Source organism: Cucurbita pepo, chromosome 9 (assembly GCF_057944985.1).
Source record: "Cucurbita pepo subsp. pepo isolate OVF chromosome 9, ASM5794498v1, whole genome shotgun sequence".
NCBI lineage: Eukaryota > Viridiplantae > Streptophyta > Magnoliopsida > Cucurbitales > Cucurbitaceae > Cucurbita > Cucurbita pepo.
The window spans coordinates 3,879,994-3,899,477 of NC_141806.1; the positions used below are offsets into that span (position 1 = coordinate 3,879,994).

At 38.6% G+C, this 19,484-nt stretch overlaps 4 protein-coding genes across 14 annotated transcripts; 1 reads left to right on the top strand and 3 right to left on the bottom strand.

Annotated features, from left to right (window-relative positions):
- LOC111802208 (uncharacterized) lies at positions 1 to 1,037 on the top strand. The gene has a single exon (XM_023686490.2). The coding sequence runs from the start codon at positions 127 to 129 to the stop codon at positions 886 to 888; it is 762 nt and encodes a 253-aa protein (XP_023542258.2). The 5' UTR covers positions 1 to 126; the 3' UTR covers positions 889 to 1,037.
- A 364-nt stretch (positions 1,038 to 1,401) lies between these two features.
- Positions 1,402 to 8,282, bottom strand: LOC111802206 (very-long-chain 3-oxoacyl-CoA reductase-like protein At1g24470). Of its 5 annotated transcripts, none has more exons than XM_087127015.1 (9): positions 7,977 to 8,282; positions 7,105 to 7,165; positions 6,916 to 7,000; positions 6,531 to 6,656; positions 5,678 to 5,848; positions 5,519 to 5,605; positions 3,500 to 5,085; positions 1,949 to 2,018; positions 1,402 to 1,875 (listed from the first exon to the last, which is right to left on the bottom strand). In XM_087127015.1, the coding sequence occupies exons 7-9, from the start codon at positions 4,138 to 4,140 to the stop codon at positions 1,597 to 1,599; spliced, it is 990 nt and encodes a 329-aa protein (XP_086983141.1). In that variant the 5' UTR covers positions 4,141 to 5,085; positions 5,519 to 5,605; positions 5,678 to 5,848; positions 6,531 to 6,656; positions 6,916 to 7,000; positions 7,105 to 7,165; positions 7,977 to 8,282; the 3' UTR covers positions 1,402 to 1,596. The 5 variants fall into 5 exon arrangements, with proteins under 5 accessions (XP_086983141.1, XP_023542253.2, XP_086983142.1 ...); XM_023686485.2 differs by having other exon boundaries at positions 3,500 to 4,301; positions 5,041 to 5,085; positions 5,519 to 5,848; XM_087127016.1 differs by having other exon boundaries at positions 5,519 to 5,848; positions 7,987 to 8,282.
- Positions 8,283 to 9,331: 1,049 nt separating this feature from the next.
- Positions 9,332 to 10,554, bottom strand: LOC147791028 (uncharacterized). The gene is made up of 3 exons (XM_087126897.1): positions 10,497 to 10,554; positions 10,123 to 10,353; positions 9,332 to 9,629 (listed from the first exon to the last, which is right to left on the bottom strand). Exons 1-3 carry the CDS (start codon positions 10,503 to 10,505, stop codon positions 9,597 to 9,599), a joined length of 273 nt encoding a protein of 90 aa, XP_086983023.1. The 5' UTR covers positions 10,506 to 10,554; the 3' UTR covers positions 9,332 to 9,596.
- On the bottom strand, positions 10,497 to 19,081 carry LOC111802205 (trans-Golgi network-localized SYP41-interacting protein 1). Of its 7 annotated transcripts, none has more exons than XR_015422440.1 (10): positions 18,875 to 19,080; positions 18,400 to 18,636; positions 17,946 to 18,272; positions 14,681 to 17,866; positions 13,395 to 14,256; positions 12,656 to 13,296; positions 12,256 to 12,412; positions 12,104 to 12,185; positions 11,707 to 11,870; positions 10,497 to 10,620 (listed from the first exon to the last, which is right to left on the bottom strand). XR_015422440.1 is itself a non-coding variant. In XM_087126896.1 (10 exons), the coding sequence occupies exons 2-10, from the start codon at positions 18,610 to 18,612 to the stop codon at positions 11,768 to 11,770; spliced, it is 5,487 nt and encodes a 1,828-aa protein (XP_086983022.1). In that variant the 5' UTR covers positions 18,613 to 18,636; positions 18,875 to 19,081; the 3' UTR covers positions 11,500 to 11,767. The 7 variants fall into 7 exon arrangements, 4 of the variants coding, with proteins under 4 accessions (XP_086983022.1, XP_023542252.2, XP_023542250.2 ...); XR_015422441.1 differs by having other exon boundaries at positions 10,584 to 10,723; XR_015422442.1 differs by having other exon boundaries at positions 10,604 to 10,719.
- Between the last annotated feature and the right edge of the window lie 403 nt (positions 19,082 to 19,484).

The following is a 19,484-nucleotide window of genomic DNA, read 5'->3' on the forward strand; positions in this document are numbered from 1 at the left end:
AAAAAAAACGACCAAATTTAAGCTCCTTTGAAGAACAGAGCAAGAACAGAGACAAGAACAGAGATAAGAACAGAGCAAGAACAGAGACAAGCTCTGTTTTAGAGAGAGAGAAAAAGACAGAGAGAAATGAAAGGAACTCAAACAAAACCTCTTGTGATATCCAAATACTTCGTCTTATCTCTGTTTTTCTCTCTCCCTTTCCTTCTTCTCTTATCTCTCCGCCCTCACTACCACCGTCTCTCCACGGCGGCGACGGACAATCCCCAGCCGGAATCGGGCGATTTAAAGATCCGACCTGGGTACACCTCCTACGACCGGTACATAAAGAAGCAGCTAAACAAAACCCTCGACCCGAAGCTCCGAAAGATCTGGACGACCCGAGATTGGGACCGGAAAATCCAGGTTTTTTCCAGATTCTTCGAGGGGTTGAAAGGGGAAGGGCTAATCTCGCCGGAATCGAAAGCTCTGTGCATCGGAGCTCGGGTCGGGCAGGAAGTGGAGGCATTGAGGCGGGTCGGAGTTTTGGATTCGATCGGAATGGATCTGGTTCCGTATCCGCCGTTGGTGATTCACGGCGATTTTCATAATCAGCCGTTTGGGAATGAGACTTTCGATTTTGAATTCTCGAATGTGTTCGATCATGCTCTGTTTCCGGAGCGGTTCGCGGCGGAGATCGAACGGACGTTGAAGTCCGGCGGGGTCTGTGTTTTACACGTGGCGTTATCGCGACAGACGGATAAGTACTCCGCTAATGATCTGTATAGTGTGACGGCGTTGGAGGCTCTGTTTCGGAGATCGGCGGTGGTACGCGTCGGGAAGATCGACGGCTTTGGATTGGACACGGAGGTTGTCTTCCGGAAAACGACGAACAGGATCCGACGGTCCTGATTCGGTAATTTTTTTGTGTTTGTTTTAATTAAATTGAATTAAGAATTTTAAAAAGGAAATAAAATTGTAGAAAGGAAAAAGGAATACAGCTTGGATTGAATGAATCCAATGGGAATTATTGAATTATATTTTGGTTTAATTATTGCTGATTGGACCTCAAATTTCTGACGTGGCGTGGTTCGGACACGGTTTTGAATATCTGACGTGGCGTGGATCATTGGGTCCTTACATGCCCACATGGATTCGTACCAACTTGATTGATTTAGGTTGGATCAAGTCGGTAGCCCGAGCTAGGTTTATATGTTGTTCGATTTTAGTTGCCTTCTGTCCTATTGGGTTTGGCAGCGGACTTTGCAATTGTACAGTACTCACCTCAACAAGTGAGTCAAGTCAAATTGTATTGACATCGTCTATGATTAAACAGCGTATGCTGAAGCCTCTGATCCTGTTTGAGAAGAAGATTTTAGAAAATCGAGGTAGAGAGATGTTTAAAAACGAGTTTGAAAGTAAGAATGAGAGAAGATTTAAAAGCATCGTTATATAACTATAAGCAAAAGACAACACAACAGCTTAAATAAAGTAACTTTTCCAAGTTGAACAAACCATATCCTATCACCTTATTGAACAATTCATCACATCATGGATGAGTAAGATAGTTTAATATTTCACCATATCATATGCTTTTATCTCCAAGTCTAAGCCCGCCCTTCATTCTTGTTTGCAACCTTCAATCCCTTTCATGGCGTCCGATTCCTTCCTCCTCCGCTGCAACCCGATGGACAGTCGCCAGGCGTCGAGAACTGCCTCCGGGAGCAGACAAGCAAAGCACCATTGAAGAGAGTGAGACCAGTAAGGGGTGCACCGTGGCTCATATCCAATTCTGCGAATTGCAGCTCTTACATAGTCATAGGACGATGGGATGAACAGCGATGCTCTGCTCACTGATGCCACTCTTGATGCCATTTCAGTTGCTACATACAATGGCACCTGGTTTTTTGAATTCACACAAAAATTTCAGCTCTAAACATAGTTGTAAGAAGAGGGGGTGAGCTTTACTAACCTGACACTGAACATCAATTCCCCTGTCTTTGTATTCCACATGGAGAGATCTTGAGAATTGGTCCACGTACCTGCAAAACAACCACAGATTCTGTCATCAACAAGGTCAAATGGAAGATTTCGTTTCAGCTTTTCAATTATCTCACAAATAGAAAAGTTAAGGCTTTTACTGAACAGCCCGAGCCCGAGCACACCGCTACTTTGGACTTTTCATTTCGGGCTTCCCCTCAATACTATTAAAACGCGTCTACTAGGAAGAGGTTTCCACACCCTTTTAAAGAATGTTTTGTTCTCCTCCCCAATTGATGCGAGATCTTATAATCCACTCCCTTTCAGCGCCCAACGTCCTCGCTAGCACTCATTCTCTTTTCCAATCGATGTGGGACCCCCTATCCACCCCTTTGAGACCCAGTGTTGTTGCTGGCACACCCCCTCGTGTCCACCCCCTACGAAGCTCAATCTCCTCGCCGGCACATCGCCCGATGTTTAACGCTGATACCATTTGTAGCAACCCAAACCCACAGCTAGCAGATATTGTCCTCTTTAGACTTTCTCTTTCGAGCTTTCCAAGTTTTTAAAACGTGTCTGCTAGGGAGAGGTTTCCACATTCTTATAAAGAATGATTTGTTGTCCTCCCCATTCGACGTGGGATCTCAAACATGTGCCAACAAGGAGACGTGGTAGTTGCCAAGTAACTGTACTCTTTCATCTGCCATTACCTGTAACAGTACTCTTTCATCTCAAAATCAGGGAAGAATTTAATAGTTTCTCAAAAGTTGGTTAAGGCGAAACAAGAAGACATGGCCATTTCTGAAGCAATTGGGTGGTGAGGGAGGCTCATGCCAGTAACAGTTCTTCACACAGGAAGAGAGAGAAAGAGATGAAGTTTTCTTCTTCATTCTCTTGATTTTCTTTTCCATTTTCTTCGCTCCATGATCACGAATTCCTGATAACATATTGTGAAATCCTACATCGAGAGGAGAACGAAACATTCCTTATAAGGGTATGAAAACCTCTCCCTAGTAGACCCGCCCAAAGAGGACAATATTTGCTAGCAGTGGGCTTGGGCTGTTACAAATGATATTAGAGTCAGGCACCGAGCGGTGCGCTAGCGAGGACGTTAGGCTCCAAAGGGGGTGGATTGTGAAATCCCACATTGATCGGAGAGGAGAAAGAAACATTTCTTATAAGGGTATGGAAACCTCTCCCTAGTAGAAGCATTTTAAAAACCTTAAGGGGAAGTCTAAAGAGGACAATATCGGCTAACAGTGGGCTTGAGTTGTTACAAATGGTATTGGAGCCAGACACCGAGCGGTGTGCCAGCGAGGACGATGGGCCCCTAAGGGAGGTGGATTGTGAGATCCCACATCAGTCGAAGAGGAGAACAAAACATTTATTACAAGGGTATGAAAACCTCTCTTTAGTAGACGCGTTTTAAAAACCTTGAGGGAAGCCCAGAAGGGAAAGCCCAAAGAAGACAATATCGGCTACCAATGGACTTGGCAATTACCAAAATAAATTGAAGAAGAAAGTTGGGTAGTTGATTACATACGCTTTTGTAGCAGCATAGATAGCGTAGAGAGGATGAGAAGGTACAATAACAGCAGCGCCGGAGCCAATATTCACAATAGCTCCTCTGTTCTTCTTAATCATCTTTGGCAAAACAGCTTTGGTAACCCAAGTAGTGCCTTTCACGTTCACTTTAAAAACATCCATCCAAACTTTCTCATCCACTTCATGGAAAAAGTTAGCGTTTGGATATGTAATTCCCACGTTGTTTATCAGAATCCCCACGTCCAAATCTTCAATCATCTCCTTAATCTCAGCAATACCAGCACCAATATCATCTTCTGTGAAGTCCAATTCAATGATCTTTATGTTTGTATCAGGAAACTGAGATTGGATATCCTTGGAAACTGCCTTCAGCTTGGCTGAGCTTCTGCTAATGAGTATAAGGTTAAGACCTGCACTGGCCAGCTGATAGGCAAAGGACTTTCCGATGCCGTCAGTGGCGCCAGTGACTATGCCCCAAGAGCCATAGCGTCCTAGATCCTTGGGGGGTCTGAGAAAAGCTCGGTAAACCCATCGGACCACGGTGGTGGAGCGTTGGAGAATGATTAAGAAGCCAAGCAAGGAGAGGGCAAGAAGCCAAATTGGCTGAGAGGAAACTAACAGAGAGCATGTTACAATCATGGTGTGAATAATCTGTTACATTAACTGGTTCCTTAATAAGGAGGGCGAGAGAGAGTAGAGACAAAGTAGAGAGAGAGTAGAGAGAGGAAACTCTGTTTTATTACCTACTTCATGTGAATGGTCATTTTCATCCATTCGTTATTGGAAGCTCATGCATGTCCCTTCAACCAAAACAAGGCATGAAGTGGGAGTTACAAATGTCAAATAAAAACCAAGTGTTTTCACTATGGCTGTGAGTATGCCTCCAAAGATTAAATGAAACTCAGAAGATGAATATGGCCACCAACCATACGACATTAATGGAGAAATCAGAGAGACAACTGACACAGAGCTTCATTCCTTTAAGGAAAACAATTGAAATATACTGTACTGTTATAGTAACTTCAGTGGAGGGCAGTAAGAAAAGGAATTACAAGACAACTCTATGAAATTTTGCCTCCAATGTTTTACCGAGAAGTTGGATGGTTCTTGAAAAACGGAGAGTGTGAGATCCCACATCGATTGGGTAGGAGAACGAAGGATTCTTTATAAGGGTGTGGAAATCTCTCCCTAGCAGACGCATTTAAATGAGTCAAAGCGGACAATATCGGTTAGCGGTGGGCTTGAGCTATTATGAATGGTATCAGAGCCAGACAATAGGCAATGTGTCATCGAGGAGGCTGAACCCCGAAGGGAGGTAGACACGATGCGGCGTGCTAGTCAGGATAGTGGACCCCAAAGGGAGGTGGATTGTGAGATCCCACATCGGTTGGGGGGGAGAACGAAGCATTCTTATAAGGGTGTGGAAACCTATCCTAGCAAACGCGTTTTAAAAACCATGAAGGGAAGCCCGAAAGGGAAAGTCCAAAGAGGACAATATCTGCTAGCAGTGGACTCTAGTTTGTGATTTAGACCGCTCACCGGTCCAATTTTAGTACTTTAATTCATCAAAAGCTACCATCTCTCCTGCAAGATGAAAGCACCGATGCAATTACTCCTTACAGGAAGGACCATTAGATTATTGAGCAAAAGATGATAACTCTGCTACTTCCAAGACATTAATTGCTAAAAGTGCATCCCCACAGTACCGTTGAAATCATGGATGCTCAAAACAAGACAAACTTTCGTTTTAGATCTTTAAAAGATGAAGACAATCACATGATCTATTTGCACCTTCACTCTGCCTTCAACTTTGAACTTGCCTTGCTGTTGACGTTGAGAGATTAATGACTTTTAGTTCTCCGTCAACTTCATTCCCTTTCTTTTTCTTTGAACCCATTTGAGTGAGGCTAAAAGAAAGAAATAATTTGCTCGCTAGGGGCAACCTGGAGGAGTCCCCCCCTACTCCACCCCCCCACACTACCCCCGCCCGCAATAATAAGCAGCACACACGTCATACCTTGAGTAATAACAGAAATCTAGAAGCAACCTGGAGTCCTAGATCTCTTCATGGATTTCATTCGTAGTAAAGGCAGAAGCCAAACTCCTGGAAGAACAAAGAACAAAAAAATTAATGAGGTTTGTAGTATATCACTTCAGATTAGGGAAAAGAAGAGACCTTTCTCGCTCGGTGCCTAAAGCGCACTATGCTTCCCTTCAACAAATGAGAGTTTTCAGTGGAACCGGTGAACGACACGAGCAGGTTAGATCTATGGGACAGAGGGCTTGTGGTACCTGCTAGCGCAGCTATGTAGTGGAAGGGAGGAGCCTAAATCGACCCCCTTTTTTCCTTGATTAAAAAAAAAAAAACAGTACTAAGAGATTAGACTCTCGGATGAGAGTAAGCAGCCACCGACCGTTCCGACGCACCCCTGACCTATCTTGAGCTTTACCAGTTAGTGAAATAGACAAGTTCATTTTTCTTTCCATTAATTAGCTTTTGATGATAAAAGGACAGAGATATTGAGAAAATACAAGGTAAATATGAACATAATGCCACTAAAAAATTCAAAGATGTAGCAAAAGCCCTTTTAAAATGCGAGACAGAAAGAAACAATCCTCTTGATCCAGAGCTAATCTGCAACTTTTTTGTTAAAAAAGAAAAGGGAAGTATTTTTAGGTGCACAATTAAAACATGAAACGAATAGTATTATGATAATAACATACTGAATTTTACTTTTTTGTAAGATATCGTTTTAAAAAATGATTTCAATTCAATCTCGTCGCAGCAAATAGTCATGTTACCTTGACCAAAGACCTTAGTTTCAAGCTTCAGCATGATACTCATTTATTGGATACTTTTTGTTTGAAAATTATTGAATTGCCAAAACCATGAAGTATTTGAAAAAAATACTCACTTTGATCCTATTTTACTGTCACCTTCGTATTCCATTAACCGAGGTATGGGATACAATCAATTTATCAGCATCATAAACTATGCTAATCAAAGAAAAAAATCAGAGGCCCCATACCAATTGAAGATGCTGAGACAATTATCCCTTTCCACAGCCGATATAGGATATGCAGAGACATGATTGGAACAATCCACTGCGGCCTCATGTGGCACCTGTTATTCAGAAGCATCCTGACATTGATAACTGCGGCCAGAAATAAAATATTATTGTTTAGAACAAGTCTCTGAAACTCTCTCATCAGGATTTAAACGGCCCAAACCCACTACTAGCAGATATTGTCCTATTTAGGCTTTCCCTTTTGGGCTTTCCCTCAAGGTTTTTAAAACGCGTCTACTAGGGGAAGGTTTCCATACTCTTATAAAGAATGGTTCGTTCTCCTCCTTAAACGATGTAGGATCTCGCATACATCATATACAAAATAAACTATTGGTTTACTACTAACCTTACAAAAATGTCATATAGTTGGAAGGTCTGTGTTTTGCGAGTACTCAACGGCAAACCAAATCCGAGGGGACCTTCAGCCCACACTGAAGCAAGAAACGGAAAATAAAATTTGGGAAGGAAAGTAATGAGAAATATTTAAAACTCTATCTGATAGGAAGTTAATAATGATGAAAAAAAGTATTGAAACCTGCCCAAATATAGCAAGGCCGCCTCCTTTGCCTCTTGAATTTGAGGAAACTAACAGATATCTGAACAGAGATACAGTAAAGTGGGATAAATTGCACCTCGAACCATAAAATGAGAAAAAGAACGAAGAGTGATAGTGTAACTGCTCAAGCCTACCGCTAGCAGATATTGCTCGTTTTGGCCATTACATATCGGGCCAAATTGGACAATACCCGTTAGCGGTGGGCTTGAGCTATTATAAATGGTGTTAGAGCTAGACGCTAGGCGGTGTGCCAGCGAGGACAGTGGACCCCAAAAAAGGTGAATTGTGATATCCCACATCTATTGGAGAGGAAAACGAAACATTCTTTGTAAGGGTGCAGATACATCTCCTTGAAGATGCATTTTAAAAACCGTGAGACAGACGGCGATACATAACAAGCCAAAGCGAACAATATTCCCTAGCGGTGTTCCATGGCAAACCACAATTGATAGCAGGAGATTGAGGTTAACAAAAACTTGAATTACTAGAATCCAAAGCGGCTGAAAGCAAGAAAGAGGGATGACTTAATCCCCCATTTGAACATACAAATCAGCCATAAATCAACAGGAGAAAATGTGAGAAGAGCTTAACCTTCAAGAGCAACTAGCTCAATTCGAAAGGATAATACTGAAAAAGAAAATGCAGATAGTTCCATGTAAATGAATTAAAAATAAATTGATTCAAGAAAACAAAGAAGTTGATACAATGTGCGAAATGGTTGGATCGTTTCAAGCTAAAGAAGACCAGCAAACAAAATTTGCGCATTAGGGCAAAGAATCTACAAGTAATCACTTCGAAAAGGCACAAACGCGAATAAAGAATCAATCAAAGAACAGAAGAAAGAAACTCACAAAGCCATACAATGTGCAGCAAAATCTATCGCAATGTAATCGCTGGGGTAGCCACCGTCGACGGCACAGAGCGCCATTTTGCATCCGTTAAGATGTGTATCTTTCTTCCTTTGATTCGACGAAGCAATAGCTTGAAGAAATCGCCTGATTCGTCGGAAAATTTTGACATAATCAGATGATTTTGATTCCATTGTTCTCCCTGCAATAATCGATTGATTATTGTTCGATTCTTATTCAGTGTCAAAAAGTTAAATCATATGGTCCATTGGTAGGACATATATTAGAGGTGCTTCCTTTCCCTCCTCTCATAGGAAAAGATCCTCTCAATACTCTGAGATCCAAATCGGACATCGATTTAATGTTTTCACGACGTTCTTAAACTAGCTCATGTATCATTTTAATGTACAATCCAACCCTTAAAACATACTTTTTTAGGTGGCGAAGAGATAACTTCGAGATTTCAAACTTTCTTGTCGATGTGTGTTCTTGGGAAGATCGGTCTGTTATCCCTAGAATAACTTTTATCGGTTAAGCGACGAACTTTCGACTCAGTATGTAAAAGCCTAAGTCCACTACTAGCAGATATTGTCCGCTTTAGCCCATTACATATTGCCGTCAGTCTCACGATTTTGAAACATGTTTGTTAGAGAGAGGTTTCCACACCCTTATAAGGAATGTTTCATTCCCCTCTCCAACCGACGTGGGATCTCAAAATTCACCCTCTTTGGAGTCTCAACGTCCTCGCGGATAGCTCTAATACCATTTGTAATAGACCAAGCCCACCGTTAGTAGATATTGTCCGCTTTTGCCTGTTACGTATCGTCGTTAACTTCAAAGTTTTAAAATGCGTCTCAATTTGGGTGACGATAATTTGGAGTTATATATTTCATTAATGTTTTTCTTAAGACTTTATATTTATTTTGAAGTTACACTTACATAATGACCACATATACATCGTGACTAATTATGATTATAAAAGATAAATTATGATTATAAAAGATAAAAATTACATTTTTTGAAATGTCAGTCATGTATGTTGTTTTTCTAAAGTAGATTTGAAAAATGTAGTAAAACGAGCATTCCTGCTTTTTTTTTTTAGTCAATGACTAAGTTTGTGCTGTTCAGATATAAACATAATTTAGATAGTTAAACATGCAAAATCACACATCACAAGTTTAAATCTTCACTCCATTCGTGATATAATATTCAAAGTAAAATACAGTATCCCGACAACTTTACACGGCTTTACGAAACTCTAGAAGCCAAATTGACGAGTTGTAAAGATAGGTTAGATGATCAAAATATGACCCTTTCAAGCTAATTAGTCCTAATCTAGCTGATCAAATAAGACCATGTCAAAAGAATCATGTATTAGCATTGACAAAAGAAGCTCCAAATTCAAAACTTATTTCACAATAAAATAATATAACTCAACTTTTTCTTTCTATAAACAATGGATTAAGTACAGAAGGAGGTAACCCAAGAAGCCTAATGTAATGAACTGAAAGAAAACCCCATGAAAATTTACCAAAAATAAGACACCAAAAGGAAAACTGTATACACAACCAATTGAATCAACAAAGCATCAATCTCTGCAGTTAAAAACCCACCACAAGAAGCCTACCAGAAGCACAAGCAGCTATGCGATGCTTTCTGCAAGAAAGAAACAAAATGGTTTGGCAAAATGTAAGAACACAGCTGCAATGAGGCATACTTACTTGACATACCACAACACAACAAAACATAACCAAACTAGGGAAAATTTCAGGTAATAAGGTGATAGGAGAGTATGAATACTCCCTCCATTTAATGTCCGTCTCAATTTGTATTTAAATGTAACAGCCCAAGTTCACCGTTAGAAGATATTGTCCTTTTTGGACTTTTCTTTGCGGGCTTCCCCTCACGATTTTTAAAACGCGTCTATTAGGGAAAGGTTTTCATACCCGTTATAAAGAATGTTTGGTTGAAGTTCTAAAATTATTTATGTAATAGTCCAAGCCCAACGCTATTGGGCTTTTCCTTGGGCTTCCCCTCAAGGTTTTAATGCCCTTATAAGGAATGTTTTGGGATCTCACACAAAATCATACTAAAAACAAAGGAAGTATGATAATTCCAAGTAGTACTAGAAATTTATGACATAACATACCTCCTTTCTTGGATACTTTTGCTTGTGATTCTTCTTAGCAGCTTCATGATTTTTACTTCGGTATTGGTTTTGGTTTTGGTTTTGGTTTTCCTGTGGTATCACATTATTTGGAGTTCCTCCGTTCTTCTTAGTGTCTCGAGCCCTATCGAAAATCACTGTGAACCCTTCAGCTGCAGCAGGATCTTTTTCATCCCACTCACCAAACTTGGGCAGAGATGAACCCCTATGAGCCTGCAAGAAAGAACAACTCAGAAATGGAAAGCAATGGCAGCTTCAACACCAACTTCATCCCACCAAGAAACCAGCAAAAGCAATGAAGAAAACAAGGCAACCAAGCATTAGAAAGCACAGAAATGGACGAAACAGAATCTTACTGATGTCATATCTGAAGATTGCAGATTGTTTTGAGCAAATGGAAAATGGCAAGAAGAGGAAGAGCTGTGGTTGAAGAAGAAGAGGAAGTATGGGTTTCTTCTTATAGAGTATTTGGTTTGGTGGCTGACAAAAAGTTCAATTTATCAAACGCGTAAGAGAGTTTTACCATTGAGATGAAGAAAAGAAGACTTTGAGAGGCTCAAAATAGGCGGCTCACTGCAACTGCCTAGTAAAGATGGCCCAATGTGAACAGAATTTATAAATGCAACAAGCAAGAGAATGTATTAACTAATGACAACTATACTATAAACAATCATATGGTTGCTCTTTTTCTAATAATGTAAAAGGTTAATGCCTATATAACCATAATGCACTAGAAAATTTTAAATTTAATTTGAGTCTGTATTAATCTTTGGCCAATAACAAAATTGATAGGGTTGTTTTATTTATTAAATGAGATTATATTTTTGTTTAATAACAAATTGTCGGTCAAGAAAAATAATATTCAAAGAATTGACAGAATTAGAAAAAGTAAACTGAAAAAGCTATAAAAGTATACCATATATTGCCTTGACTTGACTATTATATGGCTGCGTTAAGTCATAAATGGAATTTCCAACATTAACAAAATTGAAGTTTTTTTTTTTATATAATCATTAATACAAAAAGTATCATCTTATTTTAAAAGAAAAAAACTGTATTTAAAATAACTAGCAAAAGCTAATATTATAGGATATGTTAAAATCACTAAAAATATATATTATAAGTTGAAACTACCACCAACAATTTCAGAAGAAGCATCTATAAGAAAAACGAGAAAAAAACAAAGTAGTTCAAACATATTTTTGTTATAAAAAATGGAAAATATTTTTAAAATAGTGCCCAAACAACACGTTGAACTTGAGTCTATATATATTTAAACAGCAAGCTACTAGAAATGAGGTGGAGCATTGGTAACAATTAGGAAGTTACGTAATAGACCATATCAACAAAAGAAAAGACTGAATGAAAAAGAAAATATGAAGGCCTATGTTCCACTAATGATATATAACTCAATCTATCATCTAACAAGTACAAAAGAAGATATGGGTTCTCCGAACTCCTAAAAGTTGAGTCCCGAGAATCAATATAGGCATGACAACAGGCATAATCTAATGTAATTAATAAATGAACCAAGAAAAAACAGAGAAAAGGATGGTTGTTATATACATGATACAATTTACCGACACATGAAGGAAATCCCTTTGTTGGTGGAGGATCATATATTTGGTCACAAAATGGCTCCCAGTAACCATATGTGTATCAAGAACCAGTAGGTAATGAGACCAAGCCTTGCGCCTGGACGACTCATTAGAATTCGACCGCCGGAGACCCTGCAAAGGGTTTAGGATCAGGGATACTTGTATCGTATCAAAATGTAGAAATTTGAGTATATGGTGTCGTTTGACAGTTCAGTGAAAATGGATGTGTAACCAAATAGAGTTGCCATTGTCTTGTAATCATTTTTCCTATATGGCCATATTATGATAATTCAAACAGGAGTTTGGGTGAAGCAAGCGTTTCTGTCAAAAAAATTAGTGTGGCCTCATGAAAAATTAGAACTTACCAAACTCCATCAATTCGATCTGCAACAAGTTTTCCATGTCTTGGGATGAGACCTGATGAATTGAGAGATTTGAACGCATGACCTGAAAAAGGACGTGTAAGTTCTTTAGGTTTTGAAACTAATCAAACAAGTAGGCAAAACTTATAACAAACCTTTGTCTTTATCAATTTCCATGGCATTTCCTATTAAACGATCGGATTCTGTTTCTACGTCAATCGCAAGATGATCAGTTGAACCTTTTCGCAACATTCGAGCATGGGCAGCTGAGACTGGTGGAACAGGCGGTATTGTACTTTTCCCGACTGGTCCCTGCAAAATACCAAACAGTAGAAGATGTGATCCATGGAATTTCCTGCCAAGAGACCATTTATATGAAATGCACATCTAACAAAACAGATCCTACTTGTACTTCTTACGGATAATATAGTAGGTACCTATCTCGACAGACCCAAGCAAGCAATTTATATTCCATATCTTAAAATTCAAGTTTTTTTTTTTTTCTCTGTTGTAATTTGTGACAACTAAATTCAAACTTAGTATATGGATATGTACCGCTTCTTCAATTTCTGATATCTCTGATCCAGAAGGAAATGGTGCTTCAAAGATGCCCCTTTCTTTTATGATCTCTGATTGAGATGTCCGGCCATGAAGTGACTCTTCAAGTAGCTTATTCTTGGTAGTTAGTTCATCCACAACCTTTTGGCTACCTATTAACTTCTTACTCAGTTCCTCAACTTTGGTTTTTGAATTTTCAGACTCTGAAAGCAAATCCAGGATCTGCCTTCCTATGGTTCTTACTAGTTCCTTCAACCCATCGGACTCAGAATCTCCACTATATTTACTACCCAACAAACTATTTTGTTGTTCCAAAGAATAAGAAAGCTCTGAGAGATCTTTCTTCAACTCCTCTAAATCGAGATGATCCCTCAATGCTCTATCAACCTCCTCTTTTAGCTGTTCAATTGCAAGTGTTTGTGTAGTCACTGTAGACTGCAGCTTTTGATTGTCATGAGATAATAACTTTAGCTGATTTTGTAACTCAAAAACATAATCAGGTAGGTAAAAGAGCTTCTTTACATCAGGTGAATCATATTGTTCCAGATCTTGATATTCTGATTCTTGAAAAAGGAACTCGATTCTTCCAACTTTCTCAAAGAGGGCTTTCATTTGCATTGCTGACAAAACGCAGTCTTCTGCGACAACGAAAAATATAAATAAAGAATCAAAATATATTAAAAAGGTCGTGGAAAACTTCTCCAAATATTTGAAGGAAGAAGAAAAAAGGGTTTACCTTGTTCTTTCACCAAACTACTATACAATGATGAAACTTCAGCCTCTCTTTCTTTCAACTCTTCTTTATTTGCCTGACAGACCTCCAGTTGACGCTTCAGATCATCACAGGAATTCTGTAATAGTTGTAAATCAGCCTCCAACTTAACTATCATATTTTTGTTCAAGTCCCTTTCCTCTCTAACTTTCTCAGTAGTTACCTCAGTTATTTCTAATATATGCTGCGTATCTTGAATTCTAGCAGCTGCACCCTTAATGACGCTCTCAAACTGTTTAACCATAGATTGAACGTTTCTACTTGCAGCCAATAATTTTTCTGCAGCAGCAGCTGACTTGCTTCTAGTAGAATTTGCTGGAGACTCTGCAGCTGAAGCTCCATTAGTTTCACTACTTTCCATGGGTATGCTATCCTTCAAGTCATCAAGTTCGGGAATAGAGTCGAGTAAAAGTAGATGGTTGGTCATTTCAAACTGAAGTTCTTTTGTTGCTTCAACACAGGCAGACAATAAAAGTGAAACATCATCTTCCAGCATCACTTTGGTATTTTCTTGTTCCTGTTTATACATTTCAAGATTCTTCACCATCTCTTTCAAGGATTCAACGTGCCCACACACAAAAACTACTTCCTCCCTTGTTGCTTCTACTCTTTTTAACAGATCAGCCATAAACCCGTCCATTGAAGAGGAGAAACCTTCAAAATGATCTGTGAATCTTTTGTTCTTTAACCAGATTCCTTCCATAATCTTTCTAAAAGATGAAGAAATGTTGCCAGCATCACCTTCAACAACCACCTTACCACTTTCAATTTCAGCAGCAAAATCAAGGAGCTTTTCATGAGAGAGGGACTCCATAGCATGCGGATCCTGGATTAAATTAGAAAAAAAAACATAATCATTAAAATGAAACCACATGGAATATTTGAAAATAGTTAATTAAATACTTCACATATTTCTACTGTTAATAGGTTCAAAAGAGCATCAAATGGCTGGCATTCAGAAAGCAAAAAGAAAAGAAGTAAAATGCAGAATTTTTTCCAATGAGAAAGCTGCATTTTATAAAGAAGAATAAAATTACAATAGAAAAACAGGCCATAAAAAGCTCGGCCAAAGGAGGCACCAAAACACACAAACATTAAAGACACAGACCGGCATAAACGGATCAGCATGCTGAATAATTTCTGTATGGACTTGTCGAAAGCTATAAAAGTGAGTCATTTACCGATCTTTGATATCCAGAAAAAAAAAAAAAAAAAAAAAAAAAAAAAAAAAAAAAGAGAGAGAGAAATACCTTAACAGCATGATGGTTATGAGAACCTATTAGACCGCTGTTAACAAAACAATCACTAGTGTTCTTCAGAACGATATCCATCTCTCTTAGTCTCTCAAATTTCTTCTCAAAGCATCCTGTCACCACAGTCAACAATGTCTCATCTGCAATAAACTTATGAAGATCATTGAGGTAGCCCGCAAACTCTATAGATCTGCTCTCTAAGCTGCCACTAGTCCCGGCCAACTCTTCCATGCATGCATTTAATTTGGAATTTAGAGCAAATATTTCATTTTCAGAATCTTTCCTCTCACCTTCAATTATAGAAATTTTACTTTCTGCCTTACGTAATGCATTTTCCAAAGATGTTATTGATTCAACTGCCTCAACAACTTTGCTCTCTTGAGATCTGACTTCCTCTTGCAATATCTTTCGCTCAATTTCTAGCTTCTCTATAGCACTTTGTGCTTCAGCATTCCGTTCATTCAGCAAAGCAACATTTGTCTCAAGCTCGATTAATGTCTTTTCTAACGTGTTTATAGTTCTCTGGGCCTCTGCCAATTTATCTGTCTGAATAGCCACTTCCTCCTTTACTTTTTTAGACTCCATCTCTACAGTGACTTTACAAACTTCAGCTTCTTCTTTCTCTTTGACAAGCGCAAGTATTTTATTTTCTGCCTGTGATAACGATTCTTGAAGTAGGTTCATGGATGAATAAGTCTCTGCAGACTTGCTGGACTGTGAATAGGCTTCATCTAATGCTTTCTGTAATTCATGTTCAATGTGCATCTTACTAGATTCTATTTCCTTTTTCTCCTCAGAAAGTTGAAAAATGTTTTTCTCAGCAGATGATAATGCAATTTCCAATGAGTTCATAGCAGCTAAAGCATCTCTTAATTTACTTTCCATAGTACTTAATTCCTCTTTAATACTCTCCAATTCTTGTTCTTTACATATCTTAGCATCATGTGATTCCCTAATGTAGTCTGCAATCCACTTCACCTTAGCTATAGGCTCTTCAAAAACTATATTAATGGGAAGAACAATTCCATCAATTGATTCAATTACTTTCTGTAACATACTATTGCTCTCTAATAAGAACTGCTCATATTGATTGCATTTTCCCTTCAAGATATCAAGATCAGCCTCCAACTCTGGAATGCGCTGTGCATTAATAGACAACAAATTGATTTGATTTCTGCAATCATCAACTGTTGATTCTAGACTATCTAATTGCAATTTCAACTTCTCTATTTCTATGTTCTTTTCATCTAAGACACTTTTCATATTTTCCCTGTCCTGAACAAGTCCTTTGCCTTTCTTGACTGCCAAGGACAACTTTTCCCTTAGCATGGCGTATTTCTCCTCTGATCTTTGGATATCTCTCTGCAAAGAGTCATTTTCCTCTTTCACTTCTCTAAGTTCTTGAGATACTGATCTTAATCTAGTTGAGTAATTACTGATATTAGAAGACTCCTCTTCTAGGAGTATATCATGGAGCATCAAATCCTGATGACTAACATACAAAAGAGTTTGAACCTTTGCAAAAGATTCTACGTATTCACTAGAAACTTCAGCAGCAACACTGGCCTGCTCTTTTATCCTCTGAAAGCATCTGTAAGCAAGCAAGTTTAAGTCCAACGAAATTTCACTGACCCCTCCGTCATCTGTTATCATTCCAGATTCTTCTTGTAACATTTTTATGATTTGAGCCTTCTCCAACGAAGCCTGATGCTCTTTTATCATGACCTCTTCGTGTTTTCTTAACAGATCTTCGTGTTTTCTTAACAGATCATCCAACTCCTCCTGGATATAGTCCTTTTCCTGTAATTCAATTGAAAGTAATGCACTTATGCGGTCAATCTCTCCACATGCTGCTTCTTTTGTTTTAACAAGTTCATCTCGCAAGATCATTATTTCATCTTTAGCCTGAAAAAATGATTCCTTAAGCCAACTGACGGAAGATTTCAGGTCATAAGGTGCAATCAAATCTGGAAAATCAGATAAGTTTTGAGTATCTTTTAATTTATGAAACTCCAATAAAATAGCCTCCAGGACTTTCTTCTCATCCACAAGCCACTTGATTCTTTCTATACTATCCATTGACGTGAGTTCACGAGGAACTTCAACTTGAGATATGATATCCTCAAAAGTTTCAAGGACCGTATTCCTTTGCGACAAATTTTCCTGAAGTGATGCAACTAAATTTTCATTTTTAGCCAAGTCGACCTTAATTAGTTCTGCAGCCTCCAAGGCATTTGATTTCTCTTGTAATTCGATAGAATATTTTTCAAGCTCAAGACCTTTGTCAGCTAGAGACTGTTTTAATGCATCACGTTGCTGTACTAATGCCTTGCCTTTTGTCACAGCCATTTTTAGCTTCTCTTTGGTACTAGCACCCCTCATCATTTCCTGTTCCAGCTCACTTTTTGCTTTTTCGAGTTCTGCATTAACAGTCTCCACTGTCAATCTGTAATTGTCTAGCTCAACAGCCAATCTTCTATTTTCATCTTCCAGTTGATGCATTTTTGCAACATTGCTTACCTCTTTAGCCTTGAGCTCAATTAACTCATCACAAGCAGAGCCCAAAATTGTTTCCAATCCTGCAAAGACGGTGTCGGACTCGGCCCCAGATAAACATTTTTGGAGTTGATTGATTTCCAGAAGGATTTTTTTATAATTATCAACCAACAGAGAAGCGCTTCTTTCAACAAGAACTGTTTTCTCAGATGTAGAATCGCCAGGAAGATCTTGCTGATTCAATACCGAGTTGACAGAAGCTAGCACTCTGTCTAATGTGGCATTCATATCCCTCTCCTTCTCTAACGAAATTTTCATAGAATCTTCAATTGAATTTGCATAAGAGCGAACAACTTCATCAGTCACCGAAACTTCGACAACCTTTGCATTAAGATATTCAATCTCTTGATCCTTCATTAAGAGGCTATTATGCAGTTCTCCTATAGTAGCCTTGTACTGCAACCGTTCATCTAAAGTCCTATTAACCAATTGTGAGCATTCATTCATTAGGTCTTTCAACGTGGTATTAGTAACCAAAGTGTTCTCTTCAACCTGCTCGATTCCATACAAATGAACACTCTCGTTCAACTGACTGCCAGTAATATTGAACAATGACTGTTGATTAGTAGCAGTCTTTAATTGGCGACGAATGCTAAGAAGTTCTTGCACAAAAGCTTCTCTTTCTTCCTGCAAATCAAGCACCAAAAAAAAAGTTTAATGCCACAACAAAAGCGTTGTATCCACAACTGGAAGAGGGATTATGAACCTCAAAATCTTGTATGACATTTTCTTTCTCAAAAATGGTCTCATTCAGAGTGGCCCTCGTATTTTCGACCTCGTTAATCAAAGAAACTTTTTCTACCTCATACTGTAATTCCTGCGTATCAGAAGGCGCTTCCTCCGTCAAACTACCTTGAGTTTCAGAAGCTGCTACTGCTTCTCTGATATCAGCATTGCCAACCAACTCGTCCGGGCAGTCCACAAACATATCTTCTTTCCCAACATCTTCGACTATTACAATATCATCGGAGTCATCTTGTGGCGAGTCCTCTGCACCTTCGGTTCGAGGACTCTCTGGCAATATCGCCGATCCCTAAACTCCATGTTAAAAACCATATTATCTTCAAAGTATTAACTTCCATTTTCTTCTCAAATTAACAAGGAAAATTCATGCTAAGAAATTTCTGCAGCTTGTGCATGCAAATCAATGCTACACTAACCTGGTTCGGTTCGGACGGGACAAATCCACTGGATATCTCAGAGGACTGCAAAACAGAGTCATTCTCCGAAACAATGTCCGCGGACGTCTCAGAGGATGACTCCACAACACCATCATTGACCGTAATTTCCACAATTTCCACCCCATTATTTCCATCTTCAGCTCCAGTTCCTGAACTCAGCAGCGCCTGCTCTGGATCATGATTCTCAGACATGTCGATATCTCATAACCCACCGCCCTAACCTCAAGAAGAATTAGATCTCATACAAAACAAAATAACCCTAGCAAATCAATTACCTCAAAAGAATTCCAAAATGAGATCTAAATTGAATCAAATAACCATTAAACCCTCAAAATCCAAGATTCCACTCCCAATTCGTAGAATTACAAATTCAAAAAAGAGAAAAACAATAAATAAATCCAAATGGCGCGTAAAAGAAATGGAAACCAGCAAACTCACTATCGGAATTGCTTACAATGATGAAGGAAGCAACTGTCAGATATCGATACTGGATCAACGACTCGATAACCTTCTCCACATGAATCTGTAGAGAGTTGAAGCAATTAATTTCGCAAATCAATTGACCTGATTTAGCGTCACCGTTGGTCTGAATCGCAGGCTCAACTTCATCAACGGGCCTCTACCAAAATGTCGGTTCAGGCCCATCCTCTTCTCGATCTAAGTGTCCTAAAAGTCAAAATTTATCAATTTGATCTAAATTTGATCTAAAGCCAATCCATTCCTTAGTTAAATTGGAAACAAATCGGTCTTTTACAGAGCATACTAACTTTGAGTTAAATGTTGAGTTAAATGTTGTTCAGATATCATCATTTACCGTGCTACGTAGGACCCGTTCTAGATATGGTAGAGAATACATGTCCTAGATAGGATAGAGAGATAGGGTAGAGAATACCCGTCCTACATACAAATAAGGTAGAGAATTTCTGTTTAAACAGGGAAGTATCCCGCTTTTTCAATTTAAAAATAAATGTATATTTTTTTCTATTACAAACTAAAAAAAAATAATTATGTTTTCTTTGTTTTGATCGTTTTATTGTTTTTTATAATAGTCAAACAATGAATTT